The 20,841-nt window shown below is 32.1% G+C and overlaps 2 protein-coding genes across 5 annotated transcripts; both read right to left on the bottom strand.

The window, feature by feature from the left end:
- Nucleotides 1-6,893: 6,893 nt before the first annotated feature.
- LOC126654772 (pentatricopeptide repeat-containing protein At1g06143) lies at nucleotides 6,894-12,681 on the bottom strand. 4 transcript variants are annotated; one of them, XM_056103875.1, is made up of 5 exons: nucleotides 10,490-12,681; nucleotides 10,145-10,382; nucleotides 8,661-9,322; nucleotides 8,172-8,391; nucleotides 6,894-7,204 (listed from the first exon to the last, which is right to left on the bottom strand). In XM_056103875.1, exon 1 carries the CDS (start codon nucleotides 12,542-12,544, stop codon nucleotides 10,799-10,801), a length of 1,746 nt encoding a protein of 581 aa, XP_055959850.1. In that variant the 5' UTR covers nucleotides 12,545-12,681; the 3' UTR covers nucleotides 6,894-7,204; nucleotides 8,172-8,391; nucleotides 8,661-9,322; nucleotides 10,145-10,382; nucleotides 10,490-10,798. The 4 variants fall into 4 exon arrangements, with proteins under 4 accessions (XP_055959850.1, XP_050204706.1, XP_050204708.1 ...); XM_050348749.2 differs by having other exon boundaries at nucleotides 8,661-9,302; XM_050348751.2 differs by having other exon boundaries at nucleotides 8,661-9,306; nucleotides 10,668-12,681.
- A 657-nt stretch (nucleotides 12,682-13,338) lies between these two features.
- LOC126657779 (CDT1-like protein a, chloroplastic) lies at nucleotides 13,339-16,447 on the bottom strand. Its single transcript, XM_050352552.2, has 7 exons — nucleotides 16,003-16,447; nucleotides 15,797-15,916; nucleotides 15,457-15,697; nucleotides 14,227-14,895; nucleotides 13,940-14,141; nucleotides 13,745-13,835; nucleotides 13,339-13,632 (listed from the first exon to the last, which is right to left on the bottom strand). Exons 1-7 carry the CDS (start codon nucleotides 16,368-16,370, stop codon nucleotides 13,575-13,577), a joined length of 1,749 nt encoding a protein of 582 aa, XP_050208509.1. The 5' UTR covers nucleotides 16,371-16,447; the 3' UTR covers nucleotides 13,339-13,574.
- Between the last annotated feature and the right edge of the window lie 4,394 nt (nucleotides 16,448-20,841).

Below are 20,841 nucleotides of genomic sequence, written 5' to 3'. Positions count from 1 at the left end.
CCGATTGGATATAAAACCGATAAATATAGTGCTTAAAGGTTAACGGTTCAACCAGAATTAACTGAAATTTAAAATAGAGTTAATGTAATAAAAATTTATTAACATTACACGTTTTCTCAATTTAATCATGTTCTTTAAAACTTCTCGTAAACATACATCAACTTCATTTTTTTCCCAAATTCATACATGGTGCTGATGTTTCACTCATTCATTTGTTAAAAATGACTTACACCTCAGTAAATTATACCAATGAATGAGTGTCACGTCAGTACCGTATATGAATTTGATAAAAAATAAAGGTTGGTGTATGTTTATGAGAAGTTTGAAAAAATGTGATTAAATTGAGAAAACATGTAAAGTTTGTGAATTTTTATGACATTATCCCTTTAAAATAATATTTAAATTATTTTTATAAACTAAAAGAGATGTTTTAATCATAAATAGTATATTTTAATCGGTTCATAGAAAATATTCTTCAACTTGATGTGTTATATATTTTATAAAATTAAGGTTTAATTGCTCCAAAAATCACAAACTTTCGCGTGTTTTTGGTATTTGACACGAACTTTTAATTTTGGCATATAAATACACGAACTATCAATTTTTTGCATATATAACACGGGCACCGTTTTTGACCTAAAATGGCAACGTTTTCTACCTAAAACGGCACCGTTTTTTGCCTAAAACGGAAACTTGGTCATATATGTAAAAAATTGATAGTTCGTGTATTTATATGCCAAAATTAAAAGTTCGTGTCATATACCAAAAACACGCGAAAGTTGATGATTTTTTGTGCATTTAAGCCTAAAATTAACAAATAAATATAACCAAATTTGTTATTTTTTTCTATTGTGTTCATCAATATATTTTTATAATAATATTAATTTTATCTCTCTCCTAGTTGACGCATGCATAAGTACAATACTATAGATCTCATACTAAACAAGTAACACATGTTATTTTTATCAACTTCACCTCTTAAAACATTACATATTTCTGAATAATTTTTTTGATTCGGTATCTGTCTGTCCATTCTGATAAATATGGTTCTATAGATCTTAACATTATTAAATTCTGATTAAAAATAAGTTTTTTCGGTTCAACCGGACGGAGAGGGTTTAAAAACTATGTTAATTTTTAGATGCTTAGGGAATAAAGTCAACTAGGTTAAGTGTAGATTTTTTTGACAAAAGTTAAGTGTAGATGAACAAAGCAAACTTAGTGAAAGAAATGATATTGAGAGGTCATTTTCCCATGTAAATAGAATAGTGAAAGAAATGAGTAGCCTCATGAATGCTAAGTGACAAACAAGAATCATTTCATTTCCTATTTTGTAATAAAATGCTATACATTTCAATTTCTTACTTTAATAAATCCATTACATACTTTCTTGCCCAAATGAGGTAAGTATTATGTAATGTTCCAAGATCATAAAATCCAAAATAAAAGGTATGAGCAAAGTATAATTCAAATCCTATAAACGCTAGACATCAATCTGCTAGATCGTGAGTTTATTTTTTTCTATAACCGCTATTCCTCTTCAATTATAAAAAAATGTGTTTTAATAATAAAAAAAACTATTTAATTTATAACAGTAAAGTTTTAATTTTTAAATGACATAATGAAAAATTTTGTACCGTCAATATTACAATTTCTCCATTAGAAATATATTAATTATTAACGCATATAACAAAACTGATATGATAAATAAAACTCATAAATACATAAGAAGTACATGTCAGCAATACGTCAACCTCCCACCATCAATATTTATAAATAAATTATTTTTATTGTATATTGGTGGGTGTTGCTAACATATATTTTATTATAACTATACCTTTTATTTATTTGTCAGACCAGTTGCACTTCAGACATTTAAGTAAGTATATTTTTTTATAGAAAAATTGCAAAATGAAAAAGATTTTTTGTTATATTATTTAAAAGTCATGTATTTTACATCTATAAATTGAAACAAAATAACTTAGACAAATGTTCGAATACTATGGATGAAAATTATCTTAAATTTACTTATTTTTCTTACTAATAGAGTTTTCAATTTGATACTTTATTCTCTTTTTCCTTCAAACAAAAAAGGAGAATAAGGAAGCAAAATCATCCTAAGTAGATTTTGCAGCTTAGCTTTTTACTAACATGTAATCTTAACAAGTCTTCAATCTCATGAGTAATGCTTTGATTTTTATTTTATTGTTTCAATTCAATTGATTAAGTACAAAGAGTCAATTTAGATGGGCGTCAAAATGGAAAATCTATTTCAATGTCCATTTTTCCAATAAAACATGATGTTAGTGGCCATTTATCCTTTTAGGAATTACAGCTCATTATAAAAATAAAAATTATTTACTTAATTATTCTACTTTATTAACTTGATTCGACTCCACTTACTACACATAAATAATTTATATATATAAATTTAATGAGAAAAAAAAGTTGATTATATGTGAAATAAGTAAGTTGATTTTATCGAGTTTCTTTTATATAATTTTTAGTTACATTTATTATACTAGTCTCGCTTTGCGTGCTACGCACGTGGCTCGTAACGTGACTCGTCAATTCATGTATTATTATTTTAAAACAAAATTAAAAAAATCAAATTAATATTTTTTGTAGTTTTACACATAACTAACAAAGATTTGGACAATATTAATCACCTTGTTAGTATAGTCAAACCAAAAGATTGATATTCCTATTAATTTGGAAAACATTAGCTATTTTTTCTATATTCAATTAGTATTCCTCTGTCATGATACAATTTTATTTTAACTAAAACTCTAATTATAATAATTTTTTAGTAATTAATTGAATAACTAATTTGTAAATTACTATAAAACCATTATTTAATATAAATTAAAAAGGGTTATTCTGTAAATTTGCATGTCCCCCGCCCCCATCCGTGCTTTTATATATAGTATAGATAGATATAGATAATCCAGTCAATTATTAAATCAATAAGGTAATAATTTTTGTTAGCTCAAATTTTATTTATAAAGTCATTATATATGGATTTAGGTGTGTATATTCGGTTCCATTCGAATTAAACTGATTTTTTTTCAGAATCAAACCAAACTAATTACAAGGATATTAAGATTTTAAACCGAACCGACAATAAAATTTTCTAGAGCAAGCTAGTCAGTTAGGCTAATTTTGTTCGTTTTGGACGAAAACTTCACTAAAATATTTTTATACTTAGAATGAAATTAATAAAATAAAAAAAGCAAAATAAATTATCAAACCAAACCGAATTAAATTTTTTCGGTTTTAATCAAAAACAATCGGGTTGATTGGATTTTAGCACACTATAAGGATTGAGAATGGCCCAACAAATCCAAAATTGAGAATCTAATGATCATTAGCACCAAAAGGAAATGTTAGCTACTAAAGTATCTTTTCCATACTATAACAATAAAATAAATGCAAGATTCATTATCAGTTTGATTGAAATAAATTTCACAAGCAGCAACCAAAAGTCACGTAAATTACAATATATATATAAAGATAACATATACTAATATTATCTATTTTATCTATATCTATACTATATATAAAAGCACGGATGTGGGGGGACATGCAAATTTACCGAATAATCCTTTTCAGTTTACTACTAAATGAAGGTTTTATAGTCATTAACTAATTGGTTATTTAATTAATCACTATTGTAATTAAAGTTCTAATTAGAATAGGTAGCTAAATTATCTCCATATTGTAATTAAAGTCCTAATTAGAATAGGTAGCTAAATTATCTCCAATTTAGTTTTTAATATGTACAAAATAACTAAATTGTTTCCAAATTAGTAGGAATACCTATCTTTTAGTAATATTATTAAAATTTCTATCTTATTATTTTTAAAGATATTATTAATAAAATTAAATTAATTATTTAATTAAGTTTATTATAAACCAACAAAAGAATAAATTCAGTGTGGAAAAAATTTAATAGCCGAATATATTATATTTACTTTTAAAAAAATTCTTAACTAATTTAATATTAATTATAAATAAAAAAATTGATATAATTATAATAAATTTACTAATATGTTCATTGACGAGTTACGTTACGAGCCACGTGCATAGCACGTAATGCGAAACTAGTAAATATAAATACTCTCAAGTCTCAACAAACAAAGCCATAGCTGCCTTTAATACTCTCTCAATTTTCTTTTAGCGACCCCTACAAAATTATAGTGCCATATGTGTCATTATGACACCTATTACCAAAATGAGTCAAATTAATTAAGTTTCTTTTGAACAAACAATCTCACTTCCTTGTTTAATTTATGAATAAAAAGTAATGGAGGGCAAAATCAGAATTAGAACTCACTTTACACAAAATTAATTGAATTATATTAAATATCAACCATTCTAAATTTTTTCATATATATTCGGTGAAAGATTATTAGCAATAGTCATAGGCGGTGTTTTAAAAAACGGACCGGACCAGCCGGTTGAACCGGTTAAACTGGGAATCGGTCAGTGGTCCGGTACAAAAATGTAAAAAAAATCAAATTTTTTAGTTGAACCGGATTGGACCGGATTAAACCGGGTCGAATCGGTAAAAAATTGGATGCTTAACCGGTAAAAAAGCGGTGAACCAGAGTTTTTTTAAAATTTAGAATTGAACCGTTTGAACCGAACATTAAACCGAATGAACCGGAAATAGGTGGCTTCGACCTCCGGTTCGGTTTATAAAACACTGGTCATAGGGATGAGCAGACGATCAATTAAATCAAAGCAGTCTCTATTTCAATTAAATGCGATTAAAATTTATATTAAATAAGTTAGTTCGATTAAGAGTTTTTAGATTTTGATTAATCAAATTAACTGAATATTTTACATATTTTAATTATTTTATTAGTTTAACTAAATTAACTTATGAACTTAGTTGATTTGATTAACGAGATAAATTAATTTCGTAAATTCTATTAATTGAGTTTCGAAAAAATCAGTCGGTTATCACACTCCTAATTGAGTTGCTATCATAGAAAAGGTTAAATCCTTAAGGGGAATTTAATAAAATCAATGGAATGCTAATTAGGCTAGTGAGAATAATCCTAAGTGTGACACAAGTGTTAAAAAAAGTGAGAAAAATAGAAAAAGAGAATCACAAGTGTTTAAAAGAACAAAATCTTAGAAAAGTGGGTTATAAAATAGCCACCAACGGAATAATTAAGGTACGAACAAAATGGTTTATAGCCTCAAGTAATATTGGTAAGATTAGGTGGTTGATCCAATTTGCATATCTTGAAGATAAGGTGGGTTTAGTGGTCTTAGTCATTCTAATACATTACATAAATTTTTAAAACTTGCTTGCCACTATACATAGTACCATAAAATTTAAAGTTCCATTCTTTCATACTTTGGTCATTTTAAAAAAATTATTTTGTTTTACACAATTATTATTATTTTATCCCTTTTAATTACTTCAAAATTCTATTTAATAATTAATTGTCTTGAAAATTGTGTTCATCTATTAAAATAATAAATAAGTTAAGTTAAAAAAAGTACTAAAAATTTACATAAATATTTTTAAGTGGGACGTTGTGGTAATAGAGAAAGAGGCAATGCGAGACTGGATATTTTTGTTATAAAAGACATTTTGTTTATCATGAATAATCTAATAAACCAAATTTATATGCTTACTTTCACGAAATGAGTATCCAATGAGAGAATTATATCGATAGCGGCTAAATAATATGCAGCAAAATTTACTTTTAGATAGATGTAAGAGAATTTGCCATTTCAATTCTTTTGAATAATAGATCGGATATTAAAAAGAATTTCTGAATACGTTGCCATATCCGAGTTATGCGTGATTTTCTCCACCCGTGTTTTATTTTCAACTTCCAGCAAATAAGTTTCTAATGTCCAACCGTCATTCTAACTGAAGTCCATGTAAGATACCCCGAAGTTCCGCTCTTAAAACTGAATCTGCACCGATGGAGAAAGCGTTTGCTAACAAACTAAAATCGTTTGTTTCTTGCATTCTCGTGATTCAGCTGAGCTAAACGAATGGCACGAACCCTATTGTAAATATTATGGAAGACTTGATCAGGAGTCATCGTCTTATTACCAAGAATCGTTTGATTATGCTGCATTCATAAATGCCATAGAGTTGCTCCAAAGAAGCGATTCCAATTCTCCCGGATACTAATTGGAAAGAAGTCGCTCCTTTAAATGCATGAAGGAAAAAAATGGACGCGTTTTGGACAATCGAATCCCCAAACTTGGCAAAAAAGATCACATGACACCTCCTCCAGAGAGTGAAACTCATTTTCCGGTTTTAAATGGTAAAAAGATCAAAATAATATTTAATATTTTTTTTATTTTCTAATTTAATACTTAATGATGTTTAAATTTCAATTTTACCGTTTACATTTTAAAACTTCAAAAATCAATATTACATAACTGAAACCCCCTCGATCCCGGGAATTTCAGTTAAAGAAAACTAAAATTTTAAGAAATAATTTTTTTAAAAAAATTCAGGAATAAAGCAGTAATTCTAACTTAAATTCAGGGATGTAATAATTTTATTTGATATATCAAGTTTAGTCGGCAAGTGTCTTGTATTTTCTTCACTAACACTTCCATATCGACCCTACTTATTCCATAAATTTTCAGATAAGTGATATAACAGTATTTTGTCCCTACCTCGGCATATTCAGACCCAAGCTTCATGAGTCATGACATAACCTCTACGCAGCTACATTACATGGAATCGAAATAAAAAACACTGAAATGAAAAACGACGAAATGGCGAAACAATAATCTTTTTAAAATAATAAGTTATGATATAAAATTTGGGAGTTTTAGAAGCGTTTTCGGAAACAGAAACAATGAGACATAGTAATTGACAATTTTCCATGCAACATATAGCTATGAAGTGAACCAAAATACTTGAAAATACAGAGAACTAAAGGTAAAAAAATTGAAGGAAAAGTTATAAAAGACATAATTTGAACAATGATATCCGGTCTTCTCATGTGTCAATTATTTTTATTTTTTTTAACATTTTTAATCGTTAAGATAAGCAGCAAAATGGACAACATTTGAATCTAAGACAACAAATGACATGTATTTACCTCGACAAGCATCGCGAATTCTGTTTCATAAGCTGTTCTTCAAGAAACTTTGGATTGGATTCCCATTTCCCAGCTCTCTTCTCCAGCTTGAATCAGTTTCATAGATGGAGCTGCAAATTCACCAATTCAGTAATGGGATAAAATTGAAAGTAGTATGTAGTAACAGAAACTTTCATACATAATGTAGCATCTGATGGCAGTTGGGCCACACAGGTATTGTACAATTTGTTGACAGACATATTTACATGTTCACATTTCAGGTAACTCCACAAGAAGCAAGGCAGGAGATTTAAATTCAAGTTTGAAACATGTTATGTCTGACAGCTTTTTCTTTTCCTCGGAAACAATCGTTTACAAGCTTTTCCTATTGCTTCAACAAATTCATCAGCATACTTCATGATACATCTATATCTATACTATATATATAAATAAAAGTATATAAAAGCATGGATGGGGGGGGACAGGCAAATTTACTGAATAACCCTTTTCAGTTTACTAATAAATAAAGGTTTTATAATCATTAACTAATTAGTTATTTAATTAATCACTATTGTAATTAAAGTCCTACTTAGAATAGGTAGCTAAATTATCTCCAAAACTAAATTGTCTCCAAATTAGTAGGAATACCTATCTTTTAGTTTGATTAAACTACAAAATTAAAATACTGTATTTGGTTAATATATTATTATTTAAATTTTTATTTTATTATTTTTAAAGATAATATTATTTAATTATGATTATTATAAAACCAAAAAAAAAAATCAGTATGGAATAAAAATTTTAAACCGAATAATTTGTATTTACTTTTAAAAAAAATCTTAATTAATTTAATATTAATTATAAATAAAAAATTGATATAACTATAATAAATTTACTAATATATTCATTGAGGAGTTACGTTACGAGCCACGTGCATAGCACGTAATGCGAAACTAGTTCCTAAAAAAGCACGTATTTGATGGTGCGCCCCAGCGAAGCATCAATACAGCATTAGGCATAAATTGTAAAATGTTCATATCTGTTGAAGGGATTTACACAAATGAATTAAAGATGCCACATGATCGAAGTAAAATTTACCTTTGCCCCACAAGCTCTCTTGGCTCCTTATTACAATTTTGAATCAGTTGTCTGCTATGTTCTCAGTTGTTGATAGAGGTTGCACAAACTTCTCATATTTCCTGTCACTGTCACTTTAGTATACATTGTCTCTACTGCTTCTAGAAGATTTTCTGAACCAATGTCAATGGTATTCTGACTTCATCTTCACCTCGCGCATGTATTTTGCATTTTTCCTGACCTGTTGCGTCCAAAAGTGTTATACAACATCAGAATAGCTGATACCAAATGTGAAGATATTCAATGTTTGTGTACCAAAAACGTATACATGCTAAAATAAAAAGTGAAGGGTGATTTGAAGTAGCTATCTCCACAATGAAAAGACTACTGCAGTTCACATGTATCATAGCTGGATAAAAAATTAGAATCAATTTGAGAAAAAAAGCTGTATAAAGGTTACGGGAACTTCATTAAAAGGTAGAAAAATATAATGAAACTGAAAATGCTTACAGATTGCAAAAGGCTTTCTGTAAAAATCTTTAAAATATCTTCTTCAGCTGATACATCATTAGAGCCATTTTCATCCACAGCTTCAGATTTTAGAGACCTGGATCCTGCAGGCCGTCGAACTAGTTTATCTGCAAAGCTAGTAGATGTGTCATCTGGGGTCATATAACATCTTTTTTATGACTGTGGGGAAGGTGTGACTGACATTAATTTAGATGGAGTCAAAACAAGCTTTTCAGGAGTTGACACGAGGCTAGGTGTTTCTCTAGCAGGAACGGTCTTTTTTGTAGTATCTATTTCTTTGCAAGGAGTTGCAAGGAGACAAGGTGTGCGGATGCAAGCAGATTCTATTTCCACATTAGGAGCAGCCTTTTCACATTGCGGCTCAGGAATTGGAAAAACTGATTCTTGAGGACTAATAATTGGAGATTTGCTGCAATTGTTTTCTTCTGCAGTTATTCTGAGAGAAACGACTTGTGAAAGATCGTGGGAAATGTGATGCTATAGCTGGTTTGACACTTCTGCTGGAATGTTCATTAGTGGATGTTTTGGGGGTTGATGACGAGGCCCCGGCTTTAGTCCCATCTGGACTCAAATCTTCCGATAAAAAGGCTCTGGAAGTATTTCCTCTGGAATTTCATTACCCTGACTACATATTTCAAGCTCTATTAAAACCTCTAGTTAGAATAAACAACACTTTTTACAATGGATCATTTTAAACATAATTGCGCAGTAACAGAGCAAAGCTTCAACGCAGAAGTTATGCAGATATATATCGTAAATCTCATTTGTCAAACAAAAAAGTTCAGAAGCTCCCATCCAATTTCCAAATGTTGGTGAGTATTATATACCATATACTACACTGAAACAGTTCATTGACTGGACATGGGATCTTAAAAATACACCTCATTCAACAGTTAACTTCATATTCTTAGTCTGTTTGGTTCAATTCTAGTGTATTACTGATTTCATTTGCAAATGAATTCATATAGTAATTTACTCCCTCCGTCCCATTCTAATTGAACACTATTTCCTTTTTGGTGTCCCATTCTAATTGACACTTTCTATTTATAGAGTACTTTTCACACTACTTTTCTCTTTATACCCTCTTCAATTAATGCATTTAGAAAGCATATTTTTGAAAAGGTGTGATGCATTTAATGTAATGTAAGGATATAAAAGTAATGTTACTAAAATTTCTTAAATAATGTGCAATTGAAATTTTCTCAATTAGAATGGGACGGAGGGAGTTTTTGACATACAAGTAATTAATTCTATGAAATTTAAGGAAATAGAGTTACTAAATGAATTTCTAGATAAACCAACACAACTACATTCATTTAGAAATGAACTCCACAAAAAGCTTAGTGGAATTCATTTGAATAAAACACATGTGACTCAAGTAATGACATAAATATACAAGGAACAGAATCATGATTAACCATCACCATTAAGCATAAGAAACAAGATGTATAATAATGCAATACCTCTGGCAAAGCTTTAACAAAATCCTCAAGACGAGCATGAAAGACCTTCCTCAATTGCAAATTCTTACTTTCCGACTTAGATTTCGAATCCGAAACACATTCAATTGCATTCCCATTTTAAGAAACATGAAGGTCCGGTTTCATACAACAGCTTCTCTCATCAAATGTAAGCACTCTCTTTATTTCAGTAGCCTCCGGCATTAAAAATTCCAATTGAGCTTGTGTATGACTAAATCTCCTATGCATAGGAAAAAAAAACAAATCAATTTAAGGTAAAATCAAATCCTAAATTACAATGAATAATCTAAATTAACAACTATGTTAAAGATCATTAAGAAAAATTACCTGTCAGTTGAACACTGGATTTTAAGGCTAATGTTAGTTAAAGTAGGAACTGAACCTTTTAACTTCAAAAGCCAAATTGTACAAGTAAAAGGAATTAACAAACATAACGATTTCCTCATAGCTATCAGGATTACCACATTCATATGAGATTTCATCTAATAAGCACCAGCTCAACTACCTCTGCTTAACCACATTTTGCAATTCCCAAGCTTGTTCTGGAGCCATCTGCCTGAAAACTGTCATGAAGCATCAATCATTCGTATCAAATAAGATGATCAATTTTATTTACACTCCATAAAGAACAAATGGCTATAAGATAGACCAGAGCCTGGTGATCTGCCCAGCTAGCTTCAGCTGACCATCCAAATCAGTGAGCAATGAATATATCTCATCGGAAGCTGGGTGAGATTTATCAGATGCTGCAAATTGATGAACTTCTCTTTCCATCTCAATCCAACTGGACCCGGGCTGTTTCTTTTCTATTCCCTGTTCCTTAATTGTCCTTCTCATCGTTGTCACCTTATCCCACTTATTAACTTCAGCATACATGTTAACCAAAAGAGTGTAATGCCCAGCATTGCCTGGCTCCAAAACCATCAATTCATCGACGGAAATCTGAGCAATCTTTAAGTTCCTATGAAGTTTACATCCACCTAATAAAGCACCCCAAATAACAGAATTTGGTTGAAAATTCATATTTCTTATCAGTTCTAACGCTTCTTCTAGCAAGCCAGCTTTGCTCAATAGATCAACCATACATCCATAATGCTCAATGGCAGGTGGAATTGAATAATCATGCATCATACTCTCAAACCTCTTACGACCTTGTTCAACAAGCCCTGCATGAGCGCAGGCGTTTAATACACTAATAAACGTAACCCCATTAGGCTTATTTTTCTCCATTTCCATCTTATCAAACATTGTCAATGCTTCTTTTGCATATCCATGAGCTGCTAACCCTTCAATCACCGAATTCCAACAGAAAAGGTTCTTTTCTCGCAACTTGAAGAACACCAACAGGGACCTATCTAAGCTCCCACACTTAGCATACATATCAATCAACGAAGACCCTATATAGACATCAAGGTCAAATCCATTCTGCATCGCATAAAGATGTATCTCCATGCCTAGTCCAAGAGCTCCGAGATGAGCACATGTCGAAAACACAGTTGCCATCGTCACTTCATCCGGACAAAACCCCGCTTTTGTCATTTCATTAAAAATTACTAATGCTTCTCTAAACCTCTTATTCTGAGAATAACAACTAATCATAGTTGTCCACGAAATAATATCCCTTACATCCATCCGATCAAACAGAAACTCCGCAGACTCCACATCTCTCAATTTCGCATACCCATAAATCAAAGCATTCCAAGCAGCTGTATTCTTCTCCGGCATCAAATCAAACAACCCTTTCGCGGAACTCATATCTCCAGCCTTAGCAAGACAAGAAACCATAGTAGTCCAAACAAAAACATCTCTCTCAGGCATTTCATCGAACACCTTTGTCGATTCAACAATCCTGCCAAAACTCGAATAAAAATCAATCAAACCCGTCTGAACAAACGCATTCGACACAAACCCGAGTCTCCAAACATGACAATGAACAGCCAATCCAAACTCAGCTTCAAATGCTAAGCTACAAGCTTTAATTAACGACGAAAACGTGTAACTTGAAGGCAAAATACCAGCCCTCAACATGCGTGTATACAAAACAAGTGCTTGAATTGGGTGATGGCATTTGACAAAGGCTCTAGTCATTGCATTGTAAACAAAAAGATTGGGACTTGCCATGTGGGTATAGGCTAAAAATGCAAAATTTATGTGGTTAAAAGTGGAACAAGCTGTGATAAATTGGTTCATTAAGAAACAATCTTGGGTAGTTTTGGTTATGATCATTGCAGCATATACAGTGTCTAGGTGTTTTAGAGTGGAACAATTGTTTTTCAAGTGATTAAGTAAGGAAAAATTTGTAGTAGAAATGGAAAAATAACATTTTCTGATTGAATGAATAAAATTTTGGGATTTATTCTTACAGAGAAATAAACTATGCATAATCTTGGTGTAAAAATTAGATGTTGTGCAATTAATGGATAATGGAAAAGTTTACGAAATCAATGATTAAATTGAGAATTTCTGAGTGTGTGTATTTGAAAGATTAGAATAAAAGCGGGAAAGGAATTAACGAACTTTTGTAGACCTAGGCCACCTGGCAAAAGAAGATGACATGGAACATCTTATTATACTTCAAGATGATGTGGCATGAATGGAAAAATCTTGGTGTGGCGACATGGCAGTTTATTGACGTGGCATAAGTTTATTAATTTAAAGAAGAGCAAATTATTTAGAAGCCCCCAGGTATATTATAATTAACAGTTTGATACCCCTTATTTCAAAAGTTTACTTAATGGTCATTTAGTTTTAATTCTATTAACTGAAAGATTCTTCTATTAATTTAAGGAACCAAATCGTTTGACGGTTTGAAACTCGGATACTAAATCGTTTAAAAGTGAGGGACCAAATCGTTTAATAAAATTAAAAATGATGGACCAAATCGTTATTAAAATTAAAATGAAGGACCAAATCATTCACAAAATTAAAAGTGAGGTACCAAATCATTTGAAAATAAGTGTTAAATTTAACGGAGGGACCTAATAGTTAACGGAATTAAACTGAAGAACCATTAAGTAAACTTTTAAAACAAGGAGTACCAAACTGTTAATTATGATATAACTCAGTGATCTTAACGTAATTTGCCCTTTAAAGAACTCTTGATAAAATTAAAAATATTTAACATCATATCCATTATAATCACTTCTAATTTCATCCTTCCACCAAAAACATTGAAATAAATAAAAAAACTAATCAAACTTCCCATTGCTTGAATTATACAGAGTTGTAGGAAATTTGGGCTTTTAAATTAACTATCTTGCCGTTCTGTTAGAATTCTAATCATATACGACCATCTAACTACCTACACTTTCTTATGAACATGAGCAAAAAATTACAAGATAAATTATAACATTAGCATTAGCCCAACAAAAAGGAACATCAGTATTTCACTACTTCGAAAGAAATTCTCCTGTCAATTAGCTTCTTCAAGTCGCGATCTTATAGTTTCGGCGCTTGAAATTTTGTTAACGCTGTACAATTTAACAAAAGAATTATGGATGTCAAACAATTTAATCATATGTTGATTAGCATTTCAGTATAATTCATCTATTTAAGAAAAAACAAAGATTCATAATGACTTACCAGAAGAGTAAATCACCACTAGATGCCGGTTTCTTTGAAATCCAATCAGGAACTAGTTCAATTAGCAATTCAAGCTGTTCTTCAACTTCTCCTGTGAATACAATGCAGAATGTTTTGATCTTAGCTCAGGCTTCCAACAATCAGATAACAAATCAACCACTTGTTATGAGCACTTATGTCTATTTATATACTTACGTCTGTCGGAAATATCGGTATGGCCGGCAATTATCTTGTGTATAAGCTCGTCTTTCGTGATAACTGATCGCTTTATCGATTGAAACAAGAAATGCATCATGTTGAACAGCTTGGGTAGGCAGGCAATCATCTGTTTCCGTCTCTTTGCTTGAGAGATAGCCGGATCTCGCTCTTCTTGCGCCTTTTTTTCTTTCTCTCTTATCTATAAACATGCAAAAAGAAATTAGTTCATGCATAAGACTTGATTCACATGGCATTTATGCATAAAAAATTCTGAGAATGCTTACCGATTGCAAAAGGCTGTCCGAAAAAATCTTTGAAATATCTTCATCGGCTGATACCTCCAGTTTAATATCATTAATCTCATTGTCATCAACAGCTTCAAATTTCAGAGACCTGGATCTTGATGGCCGTCGAACTAGTTTATCTGGTAAGCTGGTAGATGTGTCATCTGGGGTCATATAACATCTTTTTTGTGACTGTGGGGAAGGTGTGACTGACATTAACTTAGATGGAGTCAAAACAAACTTTGCAGGAGTTGACTCGAGGCTAACTGTTTCTCTAGCAGAAAAGGTCTTTTTTGTAGAATCTGTTTCTTTGCAAGGAGTTGCAAAGAGACCAGGTGTTCGGATGCCAGCAGATTTTGTTTCCACATTAGAGGAGACCTTTTCAAATTGCGGCTCAGGAATTGGCAAAACTGATTCTTGAGGACAAACAATTGAAGGTTTGCTGCAATTGTTTTCTTCTGCAGTTATTGTACTTCTCTGAGAAAAACGTCTCGTGAAAGACCGTGAGAAATGTGATGCCATAGCGGGTTTGACAGTTCTGCTGGTATGTTCATCAGTGGATGTTTCACCGGTTGATGATGAGGCCCCGGCTTTAGTCTCATCGGAACTCAAATCTAGCTTAGTCCGATTAAACGGCTCTGGCAGCAATTCCTCTGGAACTTCATCACCCTGAGTACATATTTCAAGCACTTCTTAAATCTCTAGTTAAAATGAAGACAGGCATTATTTAGGCCAGACCATTTTATAATTGCACAGTCACGCAGAAAAGCTGCAGACACTATAACACGGAAGTTAAACAGATATATATCGGTAAAACCTCACATTTCAAACAAAAATGATCACAAGCTCCCATCAAACAAAAATGATCACAAGCTCCTATCCAAACAAAAATGATCACAGGTTATCATTTCAAACAAAAAGTTTCATATTCTTGGTTTGTTTGGTTCAATTGTAGCATGAAACTGATTTCATTAGCAAATGAATCCATTTCGTAATTTAATTGACATCAATGTAATCATTTCTATGTAATTTAAAAAATAGAGTTACTAAATGAATTTCTAGATAAACCAAACAACTCTATTTATTTCGAGATGAATTCCGTGCAGTTTTGTGAAATTCATTTGAACAAAACACACGTGACTCATGTAATAACCTAAACATACAAGGAACAAAATCATAATTAAACACCATCATTAAGCACAAGAAATAAGTTATATAACAATGCAATACCTCGGGATGAGCTTTAACAAACTCCTCAAGACGAGCTAGAAAAACCTTCCTCAACTGCAAATGCTTACTTTCCGACTTCAAATTCGACTCGGAAACACATTCAATTGCATTCACATTTAAAGAAACATGAAGATCCGGTTTCATACAACTGCTCCTCTCATCAAGTGTAAGCACTCTCTTTATTTCTATAGCCTCCGGCATTAAATATTTCAATTGAGCTAAATGTCCATAACTAAATCTCCTGTACATTAAAAACAAATCAAATTAAAGATAACATCAAACCAAGAATTAAAGTGATTAATCAAAATTAACAGATTTTTTAAAGATTATAAAAAATTACCTGTCAGTTAAACACTGGATTTTAGGGCTAATGTTAGTGAATGTAGGGGCGGAACCCTTTAACTTCAACAGCCGAATTGAATTATCCAGAGAATTGTAAAACTCAATTAACATTGCATACCTGCCAAAATGACCATTTTACCCTCAGCATTTATTCAATTAAAAATAATATTTAGAAAAGTAATTCATTAACATTTCTGTTCTTACTTTGCCGGAATCTTTAACTCCGGTGGCGCGATCTTCTTCTTCTCCGATCCTCCGCTGCTGCAGCTGGAGGTTTCCTCCGGCCAAGTCGAGATCTGTCTCCTAGCGGATCTAATGAGCTGATCAGCTTCATTTTTAATCCTCTTGTTGTTATTACCACCTCCTTGAGCTATCTTCCGTACCTCCTTTACGGAGAGAGCTACGCCGCGGTTACGGAGGCGGCGAGAAGGAAGCTCCGCCGGCTGTTTGTCGGGCGTTTGAGTGGCGATTGGATCTGACTCTGAGAGTTTTGATTTGGTTTTTGGAGTTGCTGCTGATTGGATCGGTTTCTTCGACTTGAAAGGGATTGAGGAGGATCGTGAGGAACTCATTTTGGGCGGAGGAACTGAGTTGCAGTGGTAGAGATGGAATTTTTTGGAGGGAAAATCGATTGCAGAGTGTAATATAGGAAGGGTTTCTTTTATGGCGCGAATGATGAGCTGATCCTACGTCATTTTCCCGCGAAATCTTTACGTTGCCTCCCGCGGTTTTTTTGTTGGGCTGTAATTGGCCTATTTAGATTAGCCCATTATCGCTACAGTTCTCAGCCCATCCGAAATATACAGCTTGGTTTGTCTTTTTTTTCTTTTCTGTTTTTTTTTATACGAAAAAAATAAATAAAAATATTTTTCATTATTTTATATTACCAAAATAATTTATGCTTTAATATACTGGCTCATAATAAAAAAATTAAAATTAAAATTTTAAAGTATGAATGTTATTAATATTAAATAAAAATCTATATACTATTTTATAAAAGAGAATCTAAAAATACTATGCAGTGAACATTATTTTTAAATTTCAATATATACTTTTATTTTATTTTATAATTACAATTCTATCACGATGCCTTCTAACATACCACCTGGTTTTTACTAGTTTTTTTAATCTCAATTATCTAGATAGGCAGTTTTGTCATATTTTTTTTCCTTTACCATTTAATTTTTATAAGAAATATAGAGTAACTCTAAAATCGCATACAAATTACAAGATTACATTTTAAAAGCATACCATAAATGTAATTCATAACAACAATATATCGTGCATCTTTCGCTAAACTGTCCATGTGTAGTAGCTTGAAATATCTTTTTAGTATGGTAAACTTTTAGAGTTCAATTGTGAATGAAAATTAAAATTCTTTTAAATGCGTAGTAAAAAATTTAAAGAGAGTTAGAAATTAGGAAATTTGAGACAAGAGCTTTACAGTGGTTTAGATCATACATTGATCCTGTATTCACTATTCAATTAAAAATTGAAATTTAAAATCCACCAATAAAAATTCATAAAAAGTTTTCCAAGCTAATTCTAAATTCAATGTTTTTTAGGTAAATACCAATTAATGTGAGTTTTCTCAAAATTAAACTCTAACTTATAAGGGGTTGATTTTCTAGGGCGAATCAAGAACCCAAAATGTGGGGAGTTTATAATGTTACTCAAAACTATAACAACAAATATGAATTAAAAAAAAAGTGTTATTGTTTCAAAGGTGTAATTGCTAGTCTTGAAGCAATGCAAATTAGTGTATATTTATATTCATTGCAAACACCTCTTACATAGCCAAATATTGGAGAAAGAAACAAAAAAAAATTGTTGACAACTATTTGTCGCGCTCGCTACAGAGGCTGTCATGCTCGCAACAAGTTCTTTTGTTAGAAAATCTTCAACGACTAGTGTCACATGTCAGTCACCCATTAAGGAATCCGAAATATATATATTAGGTCTCTAACAGTCATATGAACGTCTCGCTCGTGACAAAACAACACAATAAGTGTTGCTGGAATGGCATGTGTCGCGAGCGAAAACATGTGTCGTGGGAGCGACAAATGTTGCGAGCGCGACAAGAATGTCTCGCGAGTGGGAAACCCTATTAGGCATCTCTGAAAATTAAAAACTAAATTTTCACTAGAAGACTTTAAATTGATCTGTGAGTGTTCCGGGATGTTCCTACACACTTAATAAGATGATTAGAACACTCAAAGATGATTGTCAAAGTTAAAATAAAGGAATCTGAAAAGACAAAAGTCAAACATTCTTCTCCTTTTTAATTTTAACAATCAACATGATAAAATGACTAAGTTAAATAAGAGACAAATTGATTTTGACCCCCTCACTTTATGCACTGTCACGACCCGATTTCCCCCTCAAAACTCGAGCCGAGACCGGTGCTAGGGAATGGGAATGGTTGTTCCGAAACCCGTAGCAAGCCTAAAACCTCTATAAATTTTCGCAAATATAAATCTAGATCGTACCTCGCGTACGACCCGTTTTCAGAAAACACTGTTAAAACATTTTTTTTCCGTTTAACGTGAAAAACATATTCTGAAAATATTCATATAAGCGAAATCGCGTTTTTTAGAAATGCTGGTTGAATAACCCTAGTTACTCTGACCCACGCGCATTTCTGAAAATCGGTGCAGTGGTACATGGACTTAGCTCACGTGCCTTGCCTCGCAGGCAGCCCTGTTTCAAACCGCGCACCCGAACAATATGTTTAATAAAATATATCGAACACTTTCCTTTTTAAAGCGTTATATCAAACATATTAAAAACATGCGCAGCAGGCACACAAACGTAAGGCCGGCTAAACTACACACAGTGTCTTTGCAGACCAAAGACACGAAGTTAGGCCCACCCGTAGGGGGACACCATAAAACACCATATGCCTATTAAGTAGCCACTTATTAGAGCTAGACAAAGTCAGGTTCCTATCAGAGTATATAGACAGAGGAACCATGACGTGGCCACAGGCATATCAAACATATATACACTATTGCAGCATCTAAGAGTTTAAAGTGTTATTTACATAACAAAAGAATAAGCTTCCCTGATGGAAAAGGGTGGAAGCTCGACCAGACCCGGTAGCTAGGTACCTGAAAATGATAAACAACAACGGGGTCAGAAATATAAATATTTCTGAGTGAGTAAATAGGTTTACAGTTAAATACCAAAAGCGCGTATAGACAAAATATCGGTATATAAAAATATTACCAGTTCTCAATCCAAATGAAACCCTAATCCTGATTACGTTATAATGCTATCATATATAATACATATGCACAACTCTTGTTTAATACAGGATGAGCTGTATACATATGTATCACAGCCATCTTGACTCTGTATAGGGTTGCTGGGCCGGAACTTAAATCACTTCCACCTCAGGACTACCCAATATGTTTAAGCCGCTTAGCAAGCATCTGTCTTAAAACCTAATCTCAGTATGTATGCTTATAATATATACCTCTCATCTAGTTCATTAACACCGGTGAACACACAGTTCTATTGTTGCCCAATAGATAGCTCGTTTCAGTGGATCTTCCTTGGCTAAGTTTCATACTTAGTGCGATTTATGGAGTTAAAACAATTGAATACTAATATTCAAAAGTAAACAAATGAACTCACAAACACCGCTAGGTCTGGAACTTAATCCTGTGGTTGTGGTCAGACTGCTGACTAGCTGGTCGGACTAAACACACAAAGCAAACAGGATAAAACACATCAATATATGTTTCCTATAAAACTTCTAGGTCCTTAAACCCAGATCTAGTTCAAACATATAATCATATAAACACGTAACATTTATGGTCTATTTTCTTTTAAAATCATATTACAAATTCTCGCTTTGAGAAAACGTTATAACTTCTCTCTAGAAGTTATTTTAGGTATCGCAATACCTAAAGAAAATTATTTATAGTATAGACCTAATTGTTAAAACAATTCTCGGTCATATACTAAGTATTTAGCAAAACTGATTGCTAAATCTTTAAAATCGTTTAAACGTTGACTTTAACTCTTTTAATGTCCATTATAAACGTTTAACTTTACTTTTAAAATCTCCTTTTAAAATCTTTAGGTTTAGTATATAAAACCTTTTCACTTTCTTCTATCACAAGTTATCATTTTAAAATATCTAACTTTGATTTAAAAACATTTATTAAAATTGTTTTAGGTTCGGTTGGAAAACACCTCGGGTTATTATGCGAAAGCACGTTGGAATCGCCCCCGGAAAGCCCGAAAGAAACAAACACCCGACTGTCGTCGGGCAGCTGTGCGCCCGCACACTGTGCTGTGCGGTCGCACAGCTCACTGTGCATGCACACAGTGGGCTGTGCGAATTTAAATTCCGGGACCTCCCGTCCTGCATAAAACGTTCAAAAACGCTATTCTAACGTCCACAATCACGTATACAAAATTCAAAATCAATACAGACGTTTAAAACGATAATTCGATACGGTAACCGTTTATAAACGAGTTTATATTCGAAATAAATCGAAATAAACGTTTAATACGGATATAATACCTCGATTACGTGAGTAATCGTTGAAGAAATTGAGTTAGAATCGAGAAACGGATCGAAAGGCCGAAACCTAGGGTTTCATTTTTGTTGCAGAGAGCAGTAGCTCTTTTTCCTTTTAAGAAAGGAAGAAATGAAGGCTGTGTCTTCATTTTGATTCAAATGAATCATATATATACGATTGGTAAAAGTGCTTTTTAGTACTAGTTCAATCATGCACTTTAAACCAACTTCTAAACTAGTCGTCCGTATCCTAAACGGAAACGACTTCCAAATTTCGTGAAAATTTTACCAAAAATCAAATAAAATATAGAAAGAATAAAAATATTATTTTTATTCCCATCCGACTTATATTTTATTCTTAATAAATCATTTTTGATTTATTAAGCCCGCATTGATTGCGCTTGATAAAATTTCTGCTTCCAAATTTTATCAAATTTTCACGATAACCTTTTTAAAATATTTCGCGAATATTGGCACCAAAAATATTCTCTAGGGACTTATGAATTATT

Source organism: Mercurialis annua, linkage group LG7 (genome assembly GCF_937616625.2).
Source record: "Mercurialis annua linkage group LG7, ddMerAnnu1.2, whole genome shotgun sequence".
In the NCBI taxonomy this organism is placed as follows: domain Eukaryota; kingdom Viridiplantae; phylum Streptophyta; class Magnoliopsida; order Malpighiales; family Euphorbiaceae; genus Mercurialis; species Mercurialis annua.
This window is presented reverse-complemented; position numbering and strand designations above follow the sequence as displayed.

What these genes read in the sequence shown, in the direction of transcription:
- LOC126657779 (XM_050352552.2), bottom strand. Translation starts at nt 16,370, where the DNA reads ATGAGTTCCTCACGATCCTCCTCAATCCCTTTCAAGTCGAAGAAACCG. An exon ending in ATCCAGTGTTTAACTGACAG is followed by an intron (nt 15,698 to 15,796) that starts GTAATTTTTTAT and finishes TTTAATGTACAG; the next exon opens with GAGATTTAGTTATGGACATT. An exon ending in CGGACAGCCTTTTGCAATCG is followed by an intron (nt 14,142 to 14,226) that starts GTAAGCATTCTC and finishes GCATGTTTATAG; the next exon opens with ATAAGAGAGAAAGAAAAAAA.
- LOC126654772 (XM_056103875.1), bottom strand. Translation starts at nt 12,544, where the DNA reads ATGCATAGTTTATTTCTCTGTAAGAATAAATCCCAAAATTTTATTCAT.